At 40.9% G+C, this 22,412-nt stretch overlaps 2 protein-coding genes across 4 annotated transcripts in view; one reads left to right on the forward strand and one right to left on the reverse strand.

The window, feature by feature from the left end:
• Positions 1–1,956: 1,956 nt before the first annotated feature.
• ELF5 (E74 like ETS transcription factor 5) lies at positions 1,957–11,339 on the reverse strand. The gene is made up of 6 exons (XM_031593227.2): positions 11,184–11,339; positions 5,216–5,449; positions 4,766–4,816; positions 4,332–4,478; positions 2,891–3,086; positions 1,957–2,316 (listed from the first exon to the last, which is right to left on the reverse strand). Exons 1-6 carry the CDS (start codon positions 11,326–11,328, stop codon positions 2,220–2,222), a joined length of 870 nt encoding a protein of 289 aa, XP_031449087.1. The 5' UTR covers positions 11,329–11,339; the 3' UTR covers positions 1,957–2,219.
• A 7,125-nt stretch (positions 11,340–18,464) lies between these two features.
• Positions 18,465–22,412, forward strand: part of EHF (ETS homologous factor) — a 58,193-nt gene continuing 54,245 nt past the window's right edge. For 2 of the 3 annotated variants that reach the window (XM_090140771.1, XM_090140770.1), the window contains exon 1: positions 19,198–19,357. Coding sequence is in view for 1 of the 3 variants with exons in the window: in XM_090140770.1 (XP_089996896.1) it covers positions 19,337–19,357 (21 nt within the window). In the remaining 2 variants the exon portion in view is untranslated. Of the gene's footprint in view, positions 18,519–19,197; positions 19,358–22,412 lie in introns of those variants that run through there. The other variant, XM_031593228.2, reaches the window with a different exon arrangement.

Here is a 22,412-nt window from a genome sequence, read left to right on the forward strand (position 1 = left end):
CTTGCTGAAGTCACCTGCAAGACTCTGTTGGATAATGGATTATCACAGTGCCATTAGAGTTACAACACTAACAATTTACAGTAGTTGACCCCTTTTAAAACTTTCAGATTTTTATCAGATTGTTTCTAAGCTATGCTTAAACAGGTCACTCCCTTCCAAAGTGTTCTGCACCATGTGCTCGGACTTGTAGTTAACAATATCTGAAATAGCATTTTGCTGTTTGCAATTCTATGATTTATAATCGAATTGGGGCCTAAAGGCTTGTTGATCTCCTTTGGACGTGGCACAAGAGGGCCACCTGGCTGTGTTTTGCAGGTAGTGTGGTGGTGGAATGATGGTAACTCCTGCTAGTTTTAAGGATTTTGAAAGCTTGATTTTTTTTTTTTTTTTGTTAAAGCCTAAACAGAATATTTGTACTATGTTTTACTACCTAAATTACACAGGTGTTAGATATATTTGAAAATCTACATCCCTCAGTTCTCATCTTGTCATGGTCTGAGATATGTTTCTATGTCAAGTTTAGTGCCTTGTTTTGGTTGTGACTGATTATTTTTCCTTCAACCAAGCTGTTTTCCCATATTATGAAACAGGCAGCTGCAATAAATGTTGAGCATTTTTTCACAGCATGCCCTTTATGCTGTGTTTGTATCCCTAAGGAATTTATTTCCCAGAAAGATTATCTGTAGCTGTTATGCAGATAAAAACAAACAAATGGCTGAAAAATAGGAGAAAGAGGAGTCTTTCCAAATAAATACGCATAATTTCTGGAAGAAACCTCATTAGTAGTCATCTCTAATGTGAATTTTGCAGGCTATTGGTAGTGCTGGGGCATGATCTTGGTTCTGAAGTCAGTAATCACCATCCTCCATCCCAGCTGTTGCCCATGTAATCCCATGCAGTGCAGTGCCTGGAATGGGGGTTGCTGCAGCCGTTCTTGGCTTGATAATCCCAATTCTTACAACAGACACTTGCCATGAAAGCTAATTCCTATTGCAAATAATACCATGGTTTTCTGAATTGCAAGAAAAAGGCTTTAGGGTTAAGGAAGTCCTCAGTGAACTGGGATTATGTAGAGTAATGTGTGCAGAGTTGTCCATTGGAAAGCAAGTTTAGAAGCCCACTGACCTTCCCTGAATGCCACTTGGGGTAAGCCTAAAGCAGTTGATACATTTATAGTTGTAGCTTAAATTTATTATGTTGAAGAAGCAAACCTGGTAAAACTACAGAATAGTTATGATACTTTCAAAAACTGCAGCTGAATTCTCACATACCGCCTTCCATTCTAACAAATTTGCTTATTGTAGGGCTGTAGAGCAGCTGAGGGCACACACCACACATTAATTTTACTGGTATATGTACAACACTGTGTCGTAAACTGCTCTGAAGTGTTCAGCTGATGTCTGCATAGATGTGGGCAAAAGCTCTTTAGAAACCTCTCCACAAATATTAATTTACATTTCAAAACTAATCTACTTCAGCAAATTCTTGTACCCTATCCAGAATTACTTCTTCTTAATGCAGAAGTAACTTGAATTCACCTTCATGAAAAAAATAGTACATCAAATACATCAAGCGCGTGTTGTTCTATATCTTTGCACAGATGGAATTAGTAGCTAAAGGCAGTAATTACTTGATACATATATTTCAGAATTGAGTTTGATTTTTTTGTTAACTATGTTGACTGGACATATTAAATCCAGGCACATAGAGGAGAGTGGACTGTACATTTTAGACAACACATGGATTTCTGGCGTATCTGAGAAGTGCAGTGATTTAGACTGGAATGGATAAGAAGAGTGTTTTTCTCATCAAATGGAAAAGAAGCTTTTCTACATTCTTTAGAAATATTGTAACATAACTGGGAAATGTCTCTAAATATTCCCCTTTAAATGGCAGCAGAACAGGGAGGAATATCATACTGGTCAGTGACATTATTGGCTGAGGCAGGAAGACAGGCAGTGTTTAATTGTCACTTGAGCAGCAGATAAAGATATTCCTAAAGACTTGCTAGCAGACAGTGCTTGGCAGAAACGACTCCAAAATTCAAGTGCTTTTTTTGATGCTGTAGCCTGTCTTCTGTAGCAGACTCCAATGAATTCGTCCAGATGGGTTGAGGGGAGAAAGGGAGGGGAAAGCCTCTCTCTCAAGTGTCCACTGCAGCTGGACCATCCAGACTGTGGCATGTTTTGTGCTGGGCGTGTGTGGAAGCACTGAGCAGTTCATATCTTGTTCTCCTGCCACCCATGGGCATTCTTCCCAAACTTGTACACCAGCCTTCTGTCTACTCGTTCCAAAATGCCTGTTTTATAATAGTATCTGCAGGGAAAATAAACAAAAAAAAAGCAATGGAGCAAATAGTAGAACTCAGATTACAGGAGTTCTTTACATAGACATCACAGCCAGAGAATAGAATGGGAGACTGTATTCTTCCCAGTCTTCCTTTCCATTCAATTGCTTTGTTGTGACTTAAAAGAGCTTTCAGCTTTCTCAGGTGCCTTGGATTATTCCTTCCACTGCTTGAAAATTACAAGGAATACAAAGCCTTTTTGTTAGCTGTATTTTTAAGTAAGATTACAATTCAGCAGAAACTGCATATGTTTCTACTGGAATAAAAAGGGTAATTTTACAGATATAGTCCAAATTCTCAGCTGAGTTAATGTGATAGCTTTGTTGCAATAAGTAGAGTTGGTTGCACCAGTTTACCACTCTACATCTAGCCCTATGATCCTATGTGAAGTAAAGGAGACTGAGTGCTCTCTCGGGGCCTATAGAATAAACAGGAAGTACCAATCCCCACCTGCCCATTATAAATTTTCAGGATAGTAATGAGAAATGGATGTTGAGGCAGAAGTTCAAGTGAGGTGAGGGACCCTCCCACCAATTAACTCACCGAAGTGCTCTGCTCAGTTTCTCGTATGTCATTCTGTCATTTTTCTTCCTTTGTCCCCACATCTTTGCCAGAGCTTCTGATTTGACAACTCGAAAAATGCCTTGTCCCCTGTCCTCCCATTCCAGAATGCCACTGTTTTCTTCAGGAGAAAGGAGGAGGTCTCTTAAAAATTCCCACAAATGTGAACTCTGCAGGTCTTGAACAGGAAGAAGACAGCTATTCAGTAGATATTTTCTTACTCAGGCAGAATTACATTTATGTTTGTCACCAGCTAGTTATTCTTGTTGTCTATTTGTACTTATTTCAATTCAACTCTCAGAATGTTAATGCCTTGCCTCCCTATAGATGAAATTAGGGGGGGGTGGGGGCAGAAGTGCTAAAGAAAATATCAGTTAAAGGCTTTACAAATATTTATGGTGCTAGAATCTGTTTTCTACTCCAGGAATTTTACTGTAGAACAGCTTTATTTATTTCATTCATTAGTTCTGTTCCATTCATCATTGACAATTTTAACACGGGGATTAAATTGGTGCTTTTAAAAACTTTTTTAATGTTAATCTCAAGTGTTTCAAGGGAGAAATTGTAACAAAGACTGGGTTGGCTAAAACTGAGATAACAAGTGCCAGTTTTCCAGCACTGATAGACTGTTTCTTTTCCTATTGTTTCACCTAGCTCAGAGATATGTTTGTGCATCATATGTCCCAGGACTCTAGCTAAAAAACAAACAAACAAAACAAAAAAGAAAAAAGAAAATGCAGGTGTAGCTATTGCCTTAGCTTCAGATTAGAATCATAGGATCATCAAAAGACCTCCAAGATCATCCAGCCCAACCATCCACCAGTATTTCCCCACTAAACCATGTCCCTTTCTACGACATCTAAGCTTTTCTTGAACACCTTCTGGGACAGTGACTCAGCCACCTTCCTGGGCAGCCTGTGGCACTGCCCGACCACTCTTTCAGAGAAGAAATTTTTCCTAATATCCGATTAGCTGGATGCTAATGAAGTGACGTATGAATGAATGTTTGATCCCAACCTTGACCCCAAGCATTTAAAAATAGTCAGCCCCCTCCAAAGTCCTGAGAGCAACATAAGAATAGTGAAAGTTATAATAATATCTGAGGTTTCTTATTTGGTTCTCTGCATTTAGAATCTTCACGTTATTTTCAGATTGTTTTCAGTCATTCTGCTGCTAGAAGCACTGGCCAGAAGCACTTTAAACATGTAAATAGAAAAAGAAATGTGGCTTTAAGAAAAATGCCAAGTACCTCAAGTCTCATGATAAAATCATAAGAGCTGGCAATGCTTCAAAGCCAAACCTCGGTGAAATTTTACTTATTTGTGGTATCATTAAGGTTTCTTTTGATAACCACATGGAGCTGAAGAGTTAGAGCAACATAGCTTGTGTAATCTTGAACTTTGAATTTCAGATATGTACTTACTTGTTCTACCATGACTGTGACATTCTTGGCTGCTGATGCCACCTGTCTTCATGCATGCTTTATCACGGACTGGGACTGAACTGCAGAGTAACGTGAGAAGTGAAGAAGGAACTCCTGAGTCTGGTGGCAACTTGGTCAAAAGGTCACCTATGCAAACGCCATGCAACATTAAGTCAAAGAGGGTATGTGAGCTACAACTTTATCTCTTGAATAGAACTCCAGCACAAAAGTAAGAGCAAGTGAATAATTAACACAACTGTGGGGCTTGCAGAAGGGGGATTGGTGAAACCTCGTGAAAGCAATTAACATTTAAGACCTACAAATTCATTTCATGGGGTAAATAGTAGTGGGATAAAAGTAACAAAAGAGGGGAACTTCTGTGAAATGTGTTTTCCATTGAATGCAACTTAGTGTGTATGATCATGTTTACTTACAGTCCTTGCTGGATAACTTTGTTTCTTCTAAGTCAGTAAAAAAGGACGTGCCTATGAAAGTAAAACACAACCCAGCATTCAGTGCTGTTCTTCAGAAGAGTAACCACTGAAATCAGTGAAATAATTTTTCAACTTCTCCACTGCTAAATTGATTTATTGTTTCTACTTCTTGATCTGTTTTTATTCTCCACTTTCCTTAGCCTTTGCATCACATCTACTCATGTGTCTCTACTTCTCTCGCCAAAGATCACTTGCAGCTTCTTTTCAGCTTAGATCACTCTTTCCTTATTCAGTCTCTTGAAAACTACTCCTACAGCTTATGTAGGCCAATACCTAAGTGGCCCTCATGTTTTGCTGTTCTTCAGCACGAATCCCACATATTCTGTTAGCAAAAACTTCACACAAAAAAGCACTGCTTTCTGTTTTGCATTTGGCTTCTGGACCACTCACCGTGCATCCTGATGTTCTGTAAGATGAAATACAAGTATTCACCACAAATGCCTGCAGCATCCAGGAACTCTTCCTGGGTCATGTTGCACAGCTGTAAGCCACTGATATCAAAATGGGAAAAGGAAATGCAGTTGGCATCTAGCTTGTACTGGTCACAGCAGAACTGCAGCCATTCGCAGACGTTGTGCTTACTCCAGTGCTCTGGGTGGATGGATGTCCAGAAAGAATCAGAATCTGTAAAACATTTGGCCAGAAAGAGGAACATTGTGATGCAAAGCTCTTCATTTTAATAACCACGTTCCAAGCAAAACTCATCCCTCTTCTTTCTTCTGTTATGGTTGCAGACTTCCTTCCTTATTCCATAAGAAAACACCAGGCTTGGCCTTGTGCATTTCACTTACTGCTGTTGCCACGCAAATATGCATGCTAATTGTCTTAGATCTACTGACTGCTTACATGTACAGAGGACGTACCTCTCAAAAATAAATAAATAAATTTCAAAAAGGTACAAGAAAATTAAAGAGTTCGTATGAACTTAGCAGTGTGTGGTAACAATGAGTGATGCATTCCTGGGCTGAAATAACCTGACGTACTCTCTTTCAGTGATATCTGTGGCAGTTGGGTAAATGCCATTAATTTTCATCTAAAATGATACTAATGCTATAGATGAAAATACTTTTTTCTTATGTTAGAAACTGAAAAATGCATTATTTTTAATCTCATTAATTGGCTTTGATTATCTATCTGAATTGTTTCTTGTATTCCTGGAGTGGCTTAAGAGTAATTAACAACAGGAGGGCAACAAAATAGCATGTGAATGAGAGTAGTATAATGTAAGCAGTTCATTTTCACATCTAACAGCATTGTACTCTTGACTTACATTTCCCACTGTCTTAGTCTGGTCATCCATTTTTTTTTACTATTTTATTTTCAAATGAATCCTGAACATCTGATTTTAGGTACTGCTTATATGAAATGGCAATTCAAATTAGGTTATGATAGCACTGTGAGCAAAGTGAATTGTAGTTGTCATTTGTCTAGACAACCAGCTCAGAGTGCAAAATGATGCAAATAGGCTGGGTGAGTTTTCACAGTAAAATGAATTCCAAGGGCTTGAAATTGTGACAGAATAACTGAAGTATGGATCTTGCTTTCTACGTGGGCTTCTGTTAAATAATTAATACTTCTAATTAGAAGTCCTAAAAGTTTAAAGGGGAATTTGTGGTTGCTTTCATGAATCACTCCCAGGCTATAAATATCTTCATCTCTATGCACATATGGAATTAATGTAATACTGAACCTCTGCTGTGACATCCCTGTAAAGCAAAGAGGTGGGCAGAAGATCTGGGTCTAGCTTTTGGGGCCCATTGCTTGAGGATATTTGAATCTGAGATTTTATTCAGCTCCTGATTTAAAAGGGAAATCTGGTGAGCCTGATATTGGGTTGGCTGCTCTAAGCCCTGCAGATGGCATACACCTGGCTATGTCAGAGTCTGGAGGTTTCCTTGGGGGAGAATGGGAGTGCTGGAAACACTGGGCTCACAGGGCTTCTGCCAGGAAAAAAAAAATTGCTTTAATACTATGTTTGAGCTCTACAGGAATCTCAGCTTTTTGAGGCTGCTCAAGAAAAGCAGAAGGCTGAATCGATCTCTTTTGGGCCAGGCAGACTATTTTCATTTAATCCTGTGCCAACAGCCTCCAGCCCCCTTAAAAGCTGGAGCATCCCCAGGTACCCAGCTAGACAGACTGACTGCAGAGGGGCCTTTCCATGGGATCAGGCACATATCCAGTCTCATGTTGCCTGAGCTGCCCTGTGAGCTTTCTGCCCTTCCATGAGTACAGTGAATTATCTCACAGTGTATTGGCCACTGGTCTTGAAAATTTGACTTGACAGTGATAAATATCAGCTTTGCAGGCAGTACAAATGCCACAGCATGTTTCTTTCATGGACCAGCACTCATCCGGTCTAGTTTCCTTGTTTGTTTTGGCTTTGGAAAGGCTCAGATATATTTTTTTTTTAGAATATTCCAAGGCCCCATGTTAATGAGGATGTTAAGGACGAGTGTTCAAAACATGCTGACACCGAGGTGTAGCATTTGCATGTGCTCTTGCCTTTTAGTTCTTATATCCAGGTTAGACATACAGGGGAACTTCCCCCTTCTTCCAGGCGATAGACGTGACTGAGGTACCGTGCCACTTTAAACATGCTGCTGGAAGAAAAGATCAGCTGAAGACAAAGGCTCTCCAAAAGGATTTCAGGTCCTCTTTTAGAGAAAAAGAAAAGGTCAGGTAGAATTTCATAGCACCATCCCAAAAGCGTAAGGCAAAAAGGCACCTGGCAGGAGCTGGGGGCAGGTGGCTCCCAATGGCAGGGCAGCAGTGTGCCTAAAGCTATGAACAGGGCACCCAGGAGGAGGGTGGTGGGCAGCTGAGAGTGGAGAAGAGAGCCTCAATTCAGATGTTGCCCTTTCCACTGGTTTTAGATGATTTCTACCATCTATTCCATTGTGCTAATTGTTTTTGCTAGGCTTCTCCTGAAACCTGAATATTTTAAACCCTTTAATGCCACCTAGTACACAGCCCATGGGAAATGGCATTTGTAAGCATCATCCCACTGGGCTGCAACTGTTGTTTCAGTCAGTAGGCCTGGTTCATGTCCTCCAGCTAACGCTGCGCTGTGAAAATGAGTCTCCTGCCTTGCAGGGGATACGTCTTTATCTCTAGTGGCAAGCAAAGCGGAGGAAAACATGAAGTCCAAGGTAGGTTCAGCAATGCAGGCCAAGAAAAGTCAGCTGTCCAGGTGTTCCTGGGATGCCCTGTTTCTGCATGGCAATGGCAAGCCAATGTTGCACATGTGCTTACAGTTGGGGAAAATACTTTTTATCAGCCATAACAAATCTGGGTGGATGCAATAGAGTCTGCTTATATATAGCATAGCTGTAATACAAGGCAGACAGCCCATGCCTATACCTTTTGGCCCATCTTTTGTCAGTTGGAAAAAATATATCTTATTTGAACATAATGTTTTGATTTTTAGAGGCAGAATTTCCATACATTTTCTGTATTATTTCCCCAGTATTAACAGTTCTGTATTATTTTCCAGCACTCAGTGATGGAAAATGAGGACAAGAAATGACAATAACACTATATTTTAGTGTCACAGATTTTAGCTTCCTCCACTTTGTGTATATAAATAAAGATGCCTCCAAAACGTAAATCCTGGTCTGTTCTGATTGCCAGAAAGTGAAAATGTAAGAACATTAAGAAGACTAATGTGGAAACTGTAAAGGCAGACTAACTTTGTCGTTCTCATAGGAACATGAGGATAGGCTGAGCCCCAGACTGAAAGCCCCACTATGCTGGGCTCCTGTCTGTGATCAGGTTTACAGGAACAGTTTCATATTTTCAGGGAAACTATCGGACTTGGACAATATTAATTTGAGCTTGTACATAAAAACTACTAATGCCCTGTCTGGCACCGGAACTGAGCCTAGTAATAGCTTTAAATCAGTGATCTGCACCTGACTCTTTCTAGGCAGACTTGTCGTCTATTGTTCATCTGAATATATATATATGTTTTATATACATTTATGTATATTAATATACATTTCCATCTGGAATACATTTGAACTTGACCTTACACTTTTTTCCATCAAATACAAAACAAATTTTCAGAAAGTGTTGGGATCACAGCCCTGAAGCCTGTTGTTCTGACCAGGAGGCAGCACAGGTTGAGTTGTGCTGACCTACATTCTCCTCTGCCTTCAGAGCAAAGTTCTCCTCAAATTGCTGCTCTAACACTGCTCCTGCACCACTGCAGTGTTATTTTGTTTTGGTTTTTTTTTTCTGTGCTAGACATGTTAAATGTGCTCCTCGGCTACTGTGAAGGAAAGGAAGGAAATAGGAACAGAACTCACAGGTTCTACAAGCTTGGTTTAAATTTGATTCGGGAAAGAAATGATTGTAACCACGAGGGGCTTATGGGAAGCCTAAAAGCATCAGAAATTGAGCTATAAAAAACTTGTGAAGGAGGAAACGTAGCTTCCACCATGATCAGAAAATGATAATTATTTCCTCTGTTCAACTTTGCTTGGCAAGAGGGAGTCCGACCTGATTGTTGCACAAAATTCTGCTTCTAGAGCAGAGAGCTTTGCACTTAGCTACAAGCAGAGTTTGATTCAACATCACTGCTGCACTGCTGTCCACCTGGGTGAGCTCAGAGCTGCGCAACTGTTGAGTTGCAGAGCTCGTGCTGATAACAAGGAACAGATGGCTGTAATGCTAGGAATTGTCAAGATGCCTTAGAAGGGCTGCTCTGCCTTCAGCAAATGCTGATCTGCTGATAGCAGAACTACTTCACAGAGTTATAGAAACACAAAGGTTGGAAGAGACCTCTAAGGTCATCCACCCCAACCATCCACCTACCACCAATATTGCCCACTAGACCTTGTCCCTCAGTACCACTTCTTCACATTTCTTGAACACCTCCAGGGATGGTGATTCCATCGCATCCCTTGGCAGCCCTTGGGATCATTTCAATTTCAGTGATTTGATGGATTTTTATTTTTTAAACAACAACAACAACAAAAAGCCAAGGTTGGATAACAGGCAAATCTATAATACAAATCAAGGCAAAACTGTAACTGGCCCCAAATTAACTTTAAATAGAATAACATTAGAATTTCTAAAATGCATACTTAAATTTTAAAACAGAATACTTTCTGTGATTTCTGTAATGTCTAGTGAACTTTAGAATTTCATTCTAAGTTGGAATGAAAACTAATATTAAAACTATATATATATATATTTAAGTAAAAATTTAATTCCTACAGGGCTTTAAAGAACAGCCTTATAGTTGAAGCAAGAAGATTTATATTCTACCTCATATATCATACAAACATGGAATGGACAAATTCAGCCATATGGAAACAAACACTAAGTCCTCAATGGCCATGGATTAGCACCAACAGAAGCTGTGTGGAAAATTTTGTTCCTTATTACTCAAACCATGCCTTAGCAGGAAAGTACTTTTCCATAAGGCCAACACTGTTCTCACTTAAGAGGACAAAAATAGCTTCCAAAGAGAAAAATACTGCATAAAACCATAAATCTTCCCCAGATCTCACCACAAGGCTGGCTCAGTATTGTGACTTGGTTGCGTTACCTTTCTTTACAGAACTGTTGAATGATTCAGACAGAGAAGGACTGTTCAGGAACAGTCTGACTGACTGTTTGGAAGGGAGATTTAGAATGAATTCCTTTGCAGAGTTGGGATGACCATGTGAGGTGTGCAGCCCGTTGAAGTGCAGGGTCTCCATGTTCGCAGTCAGAGAACTGCACACTTAACATTGGTAAATTCTCCAGAGGAGAATTTGATGCATTTCTAGACCCACACAGTTCTCCAGTGGCTTTTGAAATCCCAGTTATTGGCAGCTACGTGTGTGATCTGGTCATTGACATTCATCACAAACAATTGGCTCAGTATGTGGCTGAAGTTCTGTACGATGGAAGTGATCTCAGGGACAAATTCTACATTCTAGGCAGATGGGATAAACAAGAAGTCAATCTGCCTTTCAATTGCTGCCTTTCTCTCCTTGTTGACTGCACTTTCCTTTGGGGGTTCCTTCTTGCATTACATATATCACCTTGTTAAATGGGGGGAAAACATCACTTAAACACAAAACACTATTCTTTCTGTGCACCTTGATCTTTTGTAAGCTAGCAATATGCTTGAGAAAGTTCACTGGACCAGAAAAGGTCCCCTGCACATAGCAAGGGGGTTGAAACTAGATACTTATTATGGTCCTTTTAAACCCAGGCTGTTCTGTGATTCTAAGAAAAGAGAAAGAGTACAAGAGAGGGCTCAGCCTGTTTGCTACTCAGTTTATCTTGAACTAAATTAAATTCAAATTAACCTTGAGTTATTGAAAATGCACATTCTTTTCAATTTCAGTTTCTATCTACATACCTGTCTGATGGTCACAGGTGGGATAGTCATCTTCAGTTGTCCCAAATATCTCTGTCCAAGACATCAGGGGATCACAAACCATCGTGTTTGACAGAAACGTGCTGGGTGTTACTGAATCCAGCATCACCTTGAGACAGCAATACATTAGTTGAAGACGAAAAGGTAATATTAAGAGTGCAATTTTTAAGTAGAGCAGCATTATTTCCTTGCTGTGAATGCATAGATCTGTGATGTACCAATGGCCACCACATAAACTTCAGTTGAAGCTAATGATCTTTTGAAAATTGCAGTAAATAAAATGAAGTAAGACATTTAGGAGCAATGCAGCTGATGAAAACACCATAGGTAGACTTGCAGTCAAAATGTTTGGAATGACACATTCCTAGGGGTTTGAAAATGCAATGTATACATACAAAAATAAAAGTGACAAATAAATTATTAAACAAATCATAAAATAATTAGAAATATGTAGATGACTGACACTATGACTGTATGAGATTGGTGGTAAAAAAGTCCCCATGTATGAGAAAACATCATTCTGGCCATAAGGATGTTCACTGTGTCTATAACACACTGTCATAAATGTCAGCCAGGCTAAAGCGTGAGGAGATGAACAAAGTCTGAGGAAAACTAAGAATTTACGTGGAAAATTAGGGAACTAGTTCAGATGTTTCATGTTTCAAGGAAGAGGATTCTTGCACCAAAAATGAGATGACTGCAGTATAAAGTAGCTGAGAATTGGTGAAATTTCAATGAAATAGTAGTGGTTGGTGAAAACATGATCTATATGGTAGAAACAAAAGCTGGCACAGAGAAGAGAATTTGTGGTCCATCCCACTTTATTCTGCCTATGTCACATACATACACATGAGTACAAACACATGCAATTTGCTGTTCTTCACGGCCAAGACTCACGATGCCCAAACCCCCACAGCTTCCCACATGCAGTAGGAAAGGTGATGGTTTGGAAGGCTTGAAGGAAATAATGAAGTGGATTTTAAAAGCACAGTGCCTTATGTCCTAGTTTCCTCTTTGGGAAAGACAGGAATTGTTCCATGGACTAACTGCTGTGAAGACAAAAATGGACCTGATTTGAGCTCTTGCCTTTCAGAGTTCAGAAACAGCTGCTCAAGACAATTCACTCCTTTTCTTCGGACCTAAGCTGCCTCTGCCTTTCAGAACTAGTGATGGTCACAATAGGACTCTTTTACTCCTCTGACTGAGTGGTCCCTAATGTCATATCTGTTTACAAACCATTTAGAATGTGGAAACAGTGGCTTTTTTTCTGAGTTGCTGCGTAACATAATCCAAACAAAAATGAGCATAAAATGCTTACTCAGATTTTTCTGCAATTGCTTTTGCACTTAATTGCATTATTGGAATGAGATGATGTTGGCTTACTATACACAGAATTCTGAAATTCACAGTCAGGTAGAATGAACTCAACCATTCTGTACAACGGAGCAAGCATGTTAGCACAGTTGTCTCTGAAAAATGATTTGAGACCTCTAAATTTGAGAAATTTGAGACTTCATGTTACTACCTATGCAAATGGAAATTACTGTTTGCCACAACAGAGAAAACACTTCTGAGGCTCTTGAAATCAGTGGGATTTTTTTTTTTTTTGTAAACTTCAGCAGAATTTCACCACTCATTTATCACCAAGGGGTGGCAGGACAGGCACACGCAGAAGAGCTGGTTAGAAGCTCACGGAACAGGGAAGAAGGCAGGGAGAACTACAAATCACTGATAACTCACTTCAGTAATGACAGGACACTGCTAGAAAAGTACCTCCCTCTGTGCAGTAGGTGATTCCAGTTTAGCTGTGCTAAATTGGAAACATAGGAAAGAAAGAGGTGTCCAGGACACGTGCAGCGACAATGATGTTCCCAACCATTCCCTTGGCAGCCAGCACACCCTATTTTCCTGTGACAGTCGTCCCAAACGGCACAATGATCACCTGGCTGTGAATACACCCTGGTACCAACCCAACAGGCAGAAAGAAAACCTCCAAAGCCAACTCAATTTTGGAAAAGTGAATAAAATATCTCTGCAGGTAATTGGAGAAATGTGCCTTAAGAATGATTGCTAAGCTAACCTGGAAAAGCATCTCCCCCACTCTCAACACTGGTCTGCCCATAAATAAGATTTCACACAGAGATGGGAATATCTGGAATGAAATCTCAGTCCTTCTCAAAACAATTTTCCCCTAAAACTCATCAAGGACAGAATTTCACTGTATATTTATTTTGCTTGTCAGCAGAAAATAATTTCTATTTGACAGTTTCACAAGCTTGCTAGAAATACAAATGAAAAAGATGTGAGAGGAAGGACTGACACATCCTCTTAACAGTAAAAACCATTTCTTGGTTGAATTTTTTTTAGGCTAGCGCTTTTAGAAGAAAAAAAAAAAATAGTTGAAAATAGTAATGGCTTACACAAAAGAATATATTACCTTTGAAGACTATAATCACTTCTCCATCTGGGTAAGACTTAACCCAGAGAGAAGGATGAAGTTGTTATTGTTTTCATCATCACTATCCAAACATTAATGACAGATTAGTAGATTCAGTGCCTGGTTTGTGAATTTTCATGATGATTTTTCCAAGATGGAAAGTAGATTTGCACAAGGTGGAATGATACCCGGGATGATGGATGAAGTAGAGAGAGCAAAGTACGGTCTGAAACAGATCCGAAGCCATTGGTTTTAGAATAGTTCTGAATGAGTCACATGCTTGATTTTGTAGTTTCCTGTGAGGAAAATTATTTATCCAAGCTGGGAAATCAATTCAGTGAGAGGAAGGGCAGCCTCAGCTCCCACTGAGGACTGGGCCTGGGCTCCTGGGTGTGGGGCAGAACTGCCAGCCTCACATCCAACAGCTTGGCCGTGTGCTGTGACAGGTAGCAAAAGCCACTTAGGAAGGAAAAATCCTGTTTTACCCATATGCAGCTTATATGCAGTTGCTCCTACACAGATCTATGTATGCTCCAGAAAATAATGTTAATTCTTAACATCACTAACAAAGGTAATCTCTTTTCAAATACGTTATGCAAACAGGATGTTGGTTTGGGTCACGTCGAATGACATTTCACTGTTAGCTGGTGCTGCTTAGATACACACATGGGTATCCGCTTAAATCCACTTTTGGGAAACAGAAAGGGGAAGAGGCATTCACTTGTTTAAACAAAAGGAGAGCTTTACAGTGTTGGCTTTATCCCAGATGGTGGCTGGTTGGAAGAAGCGATTAATTAGCTGTCACACTGCAAACATTCTCTTCTGATTTAATGAGACAGGCCTAGATTGTTAATTTATTAAAAAGCATTTGTTGAGGTTCACGCGTGTCTCCTCTATTAATTCATTAAGCCAAAATCAATTGTTTATCATTAAGAAAGGAGGTGATGCGCAGTAAGAGTGGCAGGCAGCACATCAGCTGAGCTCCTGATAAATCATCACAACTAAACACCTTGGCAGCTGACAGCTCTTTTGAAAACAGCGACTTCAAGAAAGAAATGGAGCTTACTTGCAGGCGGGCGCTTACTCCCGATGCAGCAGCTAAATCCAGAAGCAGTCTTGGGAGCCAGGGGGAGCAGGAGGCAGCAGCAGCACAGCCCGGTGCTTGGAAATAAAGCCACCTGTGGGACTGTGATATACGGAACACCTTGCAGACAGGTTCGTTTGGTTTTTCAAGTTCTTACACACACCCCTTTTGATGACAGTGATAATATATAGTATAACACAGCCGAGGGAACGGGGGAGAAACATTCTCAAGTGCAGAAAGTTTACCCTTATCCTGCATTGTTTTCTTCTCCTCCTCTAAAAAGTGTTGATTTACGTAAGCCTGACTCTTGGACCACCTTAGGCAAACCTGGCGTGTTTAAGCACTTGAACTGAGGTGGCATTTTCGCTCTTTCTTTTAAAGCCTTAGTACGTAAGAATGGTTACTGCATTATGTTCAGAGACCTCAAAGCACAGAGAAGTCACATTCTCACCACTTCTGACAAAGACCAGGAAAATGACTGGTGAAAATCATGGAGCAAAACATTGACAGCATGGGAGAATGGACAGTGCTCACCTGATGTCAAGTGACATCTCTACTCTGCATGTAGAATCATTAAGGTAGGAAAAGAGCACTAAGATCATCTAGTCCAACCACAAACCCATCATCACCATGCCTGCTGACCACATCCCTCTGGACCACATCTCCACTGCCCTTGAACACCACCAGGGATGGTGACTCTACCACCTTCCTGGGCAGCCTGTACCACTGCATAACCATTCCTTCTGAGAAGAAATTTTTCAAAACTGTTTTATATCTCACAGGGCCTGAGATCCCCCAGACCTGCAGGGTTGTAGCCCAGATGCAGCTGCCTTTATGTTATTACCGACTACCAAATTATGTGAATTTTCATGAGGATGATGCTTGGCTTCATTAGAAGCAACAGATCAGAGACACCAGCAGTGGAGAGAATGAATTGGAAAATAAAATGAGCACATCTAATATAAAAGAACAGTTCTTAATATAAACAAGGAGGAGCTTTGGTCAGCCTAGATCAAAATATTTTTGTGCCCCAGAGCTCCACATTAATTAGCAGTCTCTGGAGGATGCCTGAGTAAATAGCACGAGTTAAAGACTTGCACACATATGACACCTCAGTTCTCCAGAGAGGTGCTGTTTTTAATGCTGAGGATACTTGTCCTTTATATGCTTAAGGCAGGCTTTGGACTAAGGTTTTCCTATCTTCAGAAATTCCACGGCCGCAATTGTCACGCAGGGAGGAGTGGGAGATATTAAATGAGGCAAACACAGAGCCATCTGCTTGTGGGATCCCTTTGACTTCGTCTTCTGCTTTTCTTTTAAGCTCTTGCTCCAAGCTGAGGCATTTGCTTGCCTGATTACTGCGGTGTCAGAGAGCTTCCACTCCTGTGTGCATCTCACACTGCTGCACAATGTGACTCTGCAGAGCAGAGACTGAAACCAGGCACTGCGGTGTGGCGTGGATGCAGGAGCATCTCCATCTCCCCAGTGCAGCAGGGCCATGCACAGGCTCATGGCTTGTGCTGTAATGTGACCTCCCAGGGGCATGATGCACCTGAGGGTCATCACCTTCTGCTACACAGGAACATTGCTCTGCACTTCTGAATTCCCAGGACAGCACCAGCCTGTGCCACGTGCACTGAACTGCCTGAGCCTCGGTGCTCAGCACATGAACAAAGACTTTGCAGGTTTAAAGAAGATTGACTGGGCTCCTGAGAGTAGCAGGAAGAAGTTATTACTGGATTAGCCCGTGACATCATCTTTCACAATTTTTAATAAAAGTGCCACTCACAGAGCTTTGCAGGCTGATCAGAGAAGAGTTGCTGACAAGTGCAAATGGACACTAGGGATTTCCACAGCCAGGCGGTTCTGATTCAGATGCAGCTCACGTTTCCACCGGCTACAATGAACTTCGTTCACAGTCTATTAAGTGGTGTTTGTCTCATATTCCCTCAGTTTATGACCCATTATTACTTTTTATCTCTTGTAATCATCTGAGTGACTGCAAAGAGACTTTGACTTGTATTATATGGCTTGGAGAGTGTGCTGGTGAAGCCAGGTTAATAATACTTACCATAAAATACTAATCTAGGCTTTTTTTCTTTCAGCTACAGCAGTAGAAACTCAAATAAATCCATTTCCTCCACTCTGAATTAACGAACATCAAACAATGCCAGCTAGCTGCCCTGCCGTAACAGAGGTTGCCATGAATACATTCCTGTGTAACATGGCTTAATGGTGTACATCTTGGGCAACACATCTTCCAGGCATAGCCCTGTACTGCCTGTAGAAAAGGGAGATTTCCCTTCTTTGGTTTTCCCTTTGGAGCACCAGTCAAAATGTCAGTGGAAGCATGAAGTACCAGTAAAATGCCAGGTATCAGGGGAAAGGCCTTTATCAGTGAGATCTCAGGATGTCTGAGACCATAATGTCCTCATGTTTTCTTCCATCCTGATACAAAACTAATCTGAGTGTCTTTTCCTACAGAACACTAACTAAATGGGCAAGGTAAGAGGAAGGGCCTTCAGCAGCCTTTTAAGAAAAGAGGCAGCATTATGGTTATGTGACAACATAACAGAGAATACACTAGCAAAAAAAACCCACACAAGCAGTCTCTAAAATGAAAGATAAGTATTAAGTATACATTTATAGGTAACACATACAATGGATGAGATTTCTTGGAACAGCTTGGAGTACTCTTTTCAAGGGATGATACTTAAAGTACATGCAAATCTCTTTCTTCTTCCAGCTACAGCAGCAGAAAAACTGATCGTTAACTCTGTTTTCTCTACTCAGAACTGACTGGCACCAAACAACTGAATGTATTGCATCTTTATGACTGGATGTGTAGATCCTCCAGACAAGAATCATTCCACATTCCCTGGAATATGCAGAAATTTCTGGGACATCTATCTGGAAAGATATTCATTGGAAAAATGCATTCTAGTTAACAAAATGATGGACTATGTGAATTAAACTTTTTTTTTTTTTTCCACAGAGATCACTCCACAATTCCTTATATACTTCTGAAGGACTGTAAAAGGAACAAACATCTGGAGGCTTAGTGACATGCATGAAATACATTCAGCAAATATTGCATCACTGCTTCTTCAAGTGTGTGACACCACTGTGTGCTGCCTCAGGGATCCCACACTGACACCTGTAGTGAGGGTAAGAAACATTGCTCAGGAAGTCTAGGCATTTAACTAGCCTGAGATATTGCTATGATGTGATTGCTACAGAATTTCTTAGGCACCTGGGCTAGGATAGTAGTATTCAGACCCTTGACATGACAGTGAATTTGTTCCATGACCATCACAGTGGAGGGCAGTTCATAGCAAGAACAGGGGACTCTCCCAGACTTTTTCCAGTAAGAGGGATTCCTGTGTTTCTGAACATACTTCAACCCTCAACATCTTCCTGCAGTGATCCCGACAGTGATTCAGTGGGCCTGCCCTTTGCAGCACTGCAACCAAACTGCGATCCAACTCTAGGTAGATACGCACAGACCATCTCATTGCTAATAGTACCACAGTTCTCAGCACCAACCAGAGGCAAGAGCCAGATTTTTGGGGGTTTTAAAGCTGTAGCAGAAATGCTAAGTCAGGCCTTGAAGCAGTGATTGAGCACCTGGTGGGAAGGCAGGGCCAACCCAGGGGAGCTCAGGTGTATGCAATGTACCTAAGTGACTGGAAGGTGTGGAGCCAGGATCCACCCCTTCCCAGACCTCATTTAAGGGTTGGCAGTGGAGGTGAGGGTGTTTTGCTGGAGATCTTTGCCTTTCTGAAGCCTTCCAAGGGTAAGTGGATTTTTTTCCTTTTTTTCTTTGTCTGTGGCTGCTGCAGCCTAGGGCTTTGCTTCTGTTCTGTTATTGCTGTGTTTTCCATTGTGTTCCAGCATTACAATAGCATATGCTGACCTGCAGTAGTTTTTGCATCTTCTAAAGAGGTACAGATTGTTTGTTCTTGTTTATGCAATCCTAGAGCCAATATTACTGACAAAAGATGGAAGAGTCTATTAGTGATGATACAATTAATGACATGCTTGAAAAAGGCTTCTCAGACTTTCCCTGGAATATATAGAAACTTCTGGGGTGTGTATCTGGAAATTCCCTCATATCCTAGAGATTTTTTCCACCAAATATGGTAGGGTTACAGGACCATGGAAGTACTGACAGCCTCCTTGGTATTAGTTGGGATGATCACTGTACATTAAATATTTGTATGCTGTATTTTTGTGAGGAATTTTTTATGTGAAGCCATAATTGAATGCTTTCAACATGAGAATCAAAACTGGTGGCAAAAAAAAAAACACTGAGGAAAAACCATGACCAGAGCCTTGGTGGTAGAGACTGGGCAGCACCTGGCCTTTTGAGTTTGGATCCAGCAATAGGTATTTATGCTCATAGCTGTACATGGGAGGAGGCCCTGGTTCTTTATCCAGTCTAGCAGAATGTTTTTTACTTTTCCACAGTGAAGTTGTCTTTGCTGGATTCATTTTGGTGAAGAAGGGGCTTTGTGTATGTTTTAGCACAAGCGCTGGGACTTACCATGCTATGGGGGAACTTGTTGCTTTCTCTTCTGCCTGTTGGCCTCTACTGCTTGACAGAAAGGAAGCATGAACATGGACTTTCCACAGGTATTGGTCTCTTAGGTTGTAATCCATCTTACCAGGGTGATGAAATGTTTCTACTTTTCAGCTCTTGTTCTTATTCTAACTGCTTAACCACCTCCCACTTTCAGATAATATGAATGGGCAGCTGCTTCATTTAACAACATAATGTGGACATATTCCTCCTAAACAATACCAGATAGAATGAGAGCCATTTCCTGATATCCACAGAATTAAGGATCACAACACTTGCATACAGCCTTCAGTTGTTTTCTTTTTAAGTGAAGAAAAACCAAGGGTGTGTCTTTGACCTTTAAAATATGATGGGAATTCCCCCTACAGATTTAACCTGGAGAAGTTAGGAAACAATGGTATAGATCAGAGATGGGTTGGAAAACAATAGTGGCGATCAAATCAGTGCTATAAAAATGATCACCCTTTTAAAATACCTTTCACTTGTTAACAGGGCCCATAAAACCTCTACAGGGTGAGGAAAAAAAAATGTTAGTTTCTCTGAGAAGTTTAAGTAGTCAATGTTCATGTAGGGGTCTGCACTGAAGGTGATCATGTCTCAGGATATCAAATTTATTCTGATCTAGAAGCTCTCACATACATATTTCTCATTTGGTGCTCCCTGAAGTTTTTTCACCTCTAACTGAAAGCTGTAGGAAGGAAGGTTTTTCTGAAGACATGCACATACACAGTAGATTCCTTTTCTTAACAAATCTGTCTCTTTGGACAATATACTTAATCATTTTTAAGGTGGGGTCAATTTTCCTTTCGTATTCACAAGAGCCTAAAAGAACCTCATTCATGAGAACTGTGCTTTAGGTAAATATGAAAAGTTATACCTGCCTTCACACCTTGTAGAATCTGTGGCTTTGTTAGCTTGAGGTGTCTCCTTTATTGAAGGTCATTGCCCTAAGTATAGGACTGTAAAGCAATCCTTACACTTTAGCTCAGGGAATTAGCTTAATGAATTAGTGCATGCAGTTTGAAATTCCCTCAGTCAGACTGAATAAATGAACAGTGGGATACAGCATTGCTGACTCACAAGCAATGACAGATGTGGGGTCCTTGGGCAGAGGGAGAATGGCAGATTCTGTATCCTTTGTCCTGAATAAGTGCTCTAGTACCAGCACCACAGGACTGAAAGGCTGTCTGCTCTGCAGCAGGCTTGGCTGAAGTCTTCTCCAATAGCTGTGTTCTAGACATGCTGGCATATTTGGATGCCTCCAGCATGGTGGGTGAGGAAGGGTGATTTCTTAATTCCTACTGAGGCTAAGCGTTGTGCTGGGAGCCTGGCATTTTGGTGGCTGGAAGATATAGTCATCAGAAATAAGGATTTTAGATATCTTTTTAGTGATACCTGAGCTCTTTTCTTTTTGGGCAGCATAGTAGCTGTGTGATTTAATGGTAGTCACTTTATGAAGTTTCTGAATGGAAGGTGCTGTATGATTAAACTATGGGTAGTTTCTACAGGCAAGTACAAGGAAGCAAAACATGGCACAAGAGTTTTGGACAGGTCACATCTCTTACCCTGAATCTACCATGGCAGAAGAAAGCAGGGGAAAAGGCAGTAAATATATGTTGTGAAGGGGAAACCCTGCAGAAAGCACCCAGATAATTCTGAGTGTTGTGAGAGTCATGAGGGGATTTTTTTCCACAAGCAATCAGTTGATGCTGTGAGCCGTAAGGTTAAAAAACACTTACTGCTTTCTTTCTTTGCATAATTGCAGTGGTTCATTATGCTACCGCAGCTGCTGAAGCCCAGCTGCCCTGTTAGCCTTGTGACAGCCTCCTGCAAAACAAATTCCACTAGAAGTCCTGCTGTACACAATGTTTCTTTTTAGGGGTCATTGTTTGTCAGTCTCATTTCTAAGATGCATCTTGAAGGTCACATCCTATTAAAGGAGCAGCAGCAAAGCTGAGTCTTTTCCACCCCGTGTTTTCACACACTACTCCTCAATGAAGCCAACCAAGGAGTAGAGCCTCTAAGACAGCTCTTGTGTGTCAGACCCTAACCTGCTGCTGTTACCTCAAGCACAGCAATTCGATGTAGGGACTGCCATGTTAACCCACAAGGATGAACAGCATTGCTCAGGTATTGATCCTTCAGTGTCAGATCCTTTATTTTCTATGACTGCTTTGCTAATCATTCAGGTCCAACCTGCAAAGCTAAAACCAGCTGCCATGGATGCGATCAGCTTTGTGCAGTGCTGGTGTGCAAGCTCCCTGCTCTCTTTGCAAGTCATGAGAAGCAGCTGGAAGTGCTGGAACAAAACTCCCAGCTGCACTATCACTCACAGCCTCAGGTTTAATCAAAAGGTCAATGTGGTTCTCAAGTGAGAAACTTTAGATTAAAACATAAACAAATGAGTGAGAAATGGTGCCAAGCTTGGAGGGATTAAGGGATTCAATGAAAGATGAAACTTCAAAAAGTGTTTGAGCCTGTTTCTTAATCCTTGAAACTCAAAGGCACATTAAAGTAACCTCTTGCTACACACCTGTGCGTGCCTTTGTCACTGCCTGCAAAGGCAGCACTCTTGTATTTTTGCAAAGGTGGGCATCTCTCAACAGAATAGCTGTACACAGTTCCAGATAAATGAACTCTTTCCTGGGTAAGAGAAGGATAAATTCCCTGGATACTCTTCTTATTATGAAGAGTTATTGATGACCTGAGGCACAAGAATAAAAAAAGACTAAACTTATGACAACTTTAGTTGGAAAATTTGGTTGTGAGGATGATTGAATCCTGCAAGATGCCATGCTGCCATGGAGACACACAAATGGATAGGACTAACCAAATAAGTTTGGTTTCTGTAAGTTTATCATCTTCACTGGTACACAGATAATCAGTAATACTGATTGAAATGTTCTGGAGAATATGGATGGGAATGGGGTGATGCTGCTTCTGCTCAAATGAGGTTTCCTAGGTGGTGGGTCAGAGAGGTAGGCCTCCTTCTATGGGAGGAGTTTCTTCTCTCTAAATTGTTATACCGTTAATGTTACACACTGGTTTCTTAGCACTGCTTCAATAATGCTTTCAAACTACGGTCTGGAATATCATTGGGGTACTGAG

The sequence above is a fragment of the Phasianus colchicus genome, chromosome 5 (assembly GCF_987193195.1).
Source record: "Phasianus colchicus chromosome 5, bPhaCol1.hap1.1, whole genome shotgun sequence".
Taxonomy (NCBI): domain Eukaryota; kingdom Metazoa; phylum Chordata; class Aves; order Galliformes; family Phasianidae; genus Phasianus; species Phasianus colchicus.

What these genes read in the sequence shown, in the direction of transcription:
- ELF5 (XM_031593227.2), bottom strand. Translation starts at nt 11,328, where the DNA reads ATGTATTGCTGTCTCAAGGTGATGCTGGATTCAGTAACACCCAGCACG. An exon ending in ACAGAACATCAGGATGCACG is followed by an intron (nt 4,817 to 5,215) that starts GTGAGTGGTCCA and finishes TTACTTTCATAG; the next exon opens with GCACGTCCTTTTTTACTGAC. An exon ending in AAACTGAGCAGAGCACTTCG is followed by an intron (nt 2,317 to 2,890) that starts GTGAGTTAATTG and finishes TTTTCCCTGCAG; the next exon opens with ATACTATTATAAAACAGGCA.